The 2,029-nt window shown below is 35.7% G+C and overlaps 2 protein-coding genes and 1 long non-coding RNA gene across 3 annotated transcripts in view; 2 read left to right on the forward strand and 1 right to left on the reverse strand.

The window, feature by feature from the left end:
• The window catches only part of Uck (Uridine-cytidine kinase), a 9,302-nt gene that overhangs the window by 2,835 nt on the left and 4,438 nt on the right, over positions 1–2,029 (forward strand).
• Positions 7–959, forward strand: LOC105267394 (uncharacterized). Its single transcript, XR_892254.1, has 3 exons — positions 7–236; positions 318–844; positions 932–959. It is a non-coding gene; the product is annotated as an uncharacterized lncRNA (long non-coding RNA).
• On the reverse strand, positions 449–1,637 carry LOC105267393 (uncharacterized). Its single transcript, XM_011306224.1, has 3 exons — positions 1,528–1,637; positions 1,044–1,463; positions 449–814 (listed from the first exon to the last, which is right to left on the reverse strand). The coding sequence occupies exons 2-3, from the start codon at positions 1,428–1,430 to the stop codon at positions 767–769; spliced, it is 435 nt and encodes a 144-aa protein (XP_011304526.1). The 5' UTR covers positions 1,431–1,463; positions 1,528–1,637; the 3' UTR covers positions 449–766.

Below are 2,029 nucleotides of genomic sequence, written 5' to 3' on the forward strand. Positions count from 1 at the left end.
GTGCTGGACAAGACTTTCGAGGAAGATTTAAAGACGACAAACCAGGCACATAGAGTTCTGGATAAAGTTCCAGATAAAAGTCTGAGAGGAGTTCTGATTGAGTCAGAGGTAATGCCAGATGATGATGTTGATCGATTCTATTGCGCCCAGTCACAAAGCCGTGGACTGATCCAGACACCAACACCACCATCAGGTACAATCCAATTTTTCGTCCCATTCCCATCGATCTTATTCAGGTGAGCAGAGACTGCTGAACTACTCTTAACCAGAACCTCAAGCTTTTATGCTGATTCATAATTTATTTATTTGTTCTCCAGAATTAATTTCCTTCTTCCGATTCTGGCTGCGTTGAACCGGAATGCAAAACACTCGAGGAAAATCTTTCGTAATTGTTTGGAAAACAGTGAAAAACGGAGGAGAAAATAATAATGGGTAATTAATTGACAAATTATTTTGATTCATTTATTTATTTATCTTTTGTTCTCATAAATCTAGATTTTTTGCCATGGGTCATCTTTATTTTGTGAGCTGCACCCCATTTGAGCTGGGACTTCTAGGGAAACCATGGAAAACCTGAGTCGTGCAGAAATTTGAATACTATCGTCGGTACAGGAATTCCTCGTATTTTTAAATTCTTCAAAAAAATCATTTGCAGTTACGAATTGCTAAATCCGTTGAATTTCGTGGTATTTGTTTAAATTTTACTGCTAAAATACTCGGACTTGTAAATTTAAAAAAAATATTGTGAATTTCGGTTGTTGATTTCTCAGTAATTGAATCCGTAGTAGTATGATGCGAGGGCATCGGCGCGATCCTGCAAATAAAATAATCCGATTATTCTCAGGTATTCATTATTCATTATTTATTCTAGATTATTTGTTCTCTGCGGTTCCTTGTTTATTTGTTTATATACTCATTCGTTACTCCACAGGTCCGATGAAAAATCAAATTAACGGTGAAAAATAATTCAATATCACAGAGTTCAGGCGAAAATTGAGAGATTGAAGATGAATAAATTATTGATAAAAAAACAATGAATTTACCGAATAAGCCCTGGGCTTGGAGCTAATTTGACGATAAGATGGTGGAGCCTGGGAATAAATGATTCTTGGAGATTCAACTGGCACCTCCACAGGGACAGCGTAAGGGCTAGCGTAAGGGCTAGCGTAAGGGCTAGCGTAAGGACTAGCTGGTATCTGTGGAGATTGTATATAGGATGGAGTACGTGGTTGATAGACACGTGCATCAGGCGAAGAGTAAGTTGAATAAACACGTAATGGTAGAGAATATGGTGCCTGCCAGGTTGCATCAAGAACTGTATGTCTTTTAGCGACATTCTTCTCGCCGTTGAAAACCTCGGAGGAGAGCTCAGCAGCTTCCAGTCCAATGAAGCAGAAAAGGGCGATGAAAATAACAAATTTTCCTTCCATTTTCACGTCTTTATTCCGTCTAGATTCTTCTCTCTGCGAATTTATTCGTGGAATATTCAATAATTTATTAATCGGTAATTAAATTAATTAAACTTACGTTTTAATTTGCTGATGATCGAGTCACAAGCTAGGTGATTTTGTGGTGACATTGGTGAGATGATCCTTTTATACTCATTTTTATTCTACACGCGGATGAATTATTAATATAATCAAGAGATTTTTTTTTCCTGTTTATAAAAAGATTCGAGAGTTTCGGTTTCATTAAATTGCTGTGAGTGATTTGTCAGAATTGAACGTGCTATTTATCGAAAAATAACGTTCATCATATCGCGACGGTTGTTGTTTTATTCTGATTGCGGGATTTTGTCGTAATCATATTTTTGAGTAAGTGAACGTGCGACATGATTTGAGAGATTTAAATTGTGAAATAATTTCGAGGGGAGATAATGATAACCGAATTTGCGATTGACGGTGAATTTTTCATTTTTGATAATAATTTATTTCATGTGTAACAACGCAAAATGGATTATTATTTATAATTAATTGATTAATTATCGGGAATTCATTTTAGGGTCTATTATAATATTTATTATCTATTT

Source organism: Fopius arisanus, unplaced genomic scaffold, assembly GCF_000806365.1.
Source record: "Fopius arisanus strain USDA-PBARC FA_bdor unplaced genomic scaffold, ASM80636v1 scaffold00046, whole genome shotgun sequence".
Classification (NCBI taxonomy): domain Eukaryota; kingdom Metazoa; phylum Arthropoda; class Insecta; order Hymenoptera; family Braconidae; genus Fopius; species Fopius arisanus.

What these genes read in the sequence shown, in the direction of transcription:
- LOC105267393 (XM_011306224.1), bottom strand. Translation starts at nt 1,430, where the DNA reads ATGGAAGGAAAATTTGTTATTTTCATCGCCCTTTTCTGCTTCATTGGA. An exon ending in CCAAGCCCAGGGCTTATTCG is followed by an intron (nt 815 to 1,043) that starts GTAAATTCATTG and finishes TTTTATTTGCAG; the next exon opens with GATCGCGCCGATGCCCTCGC.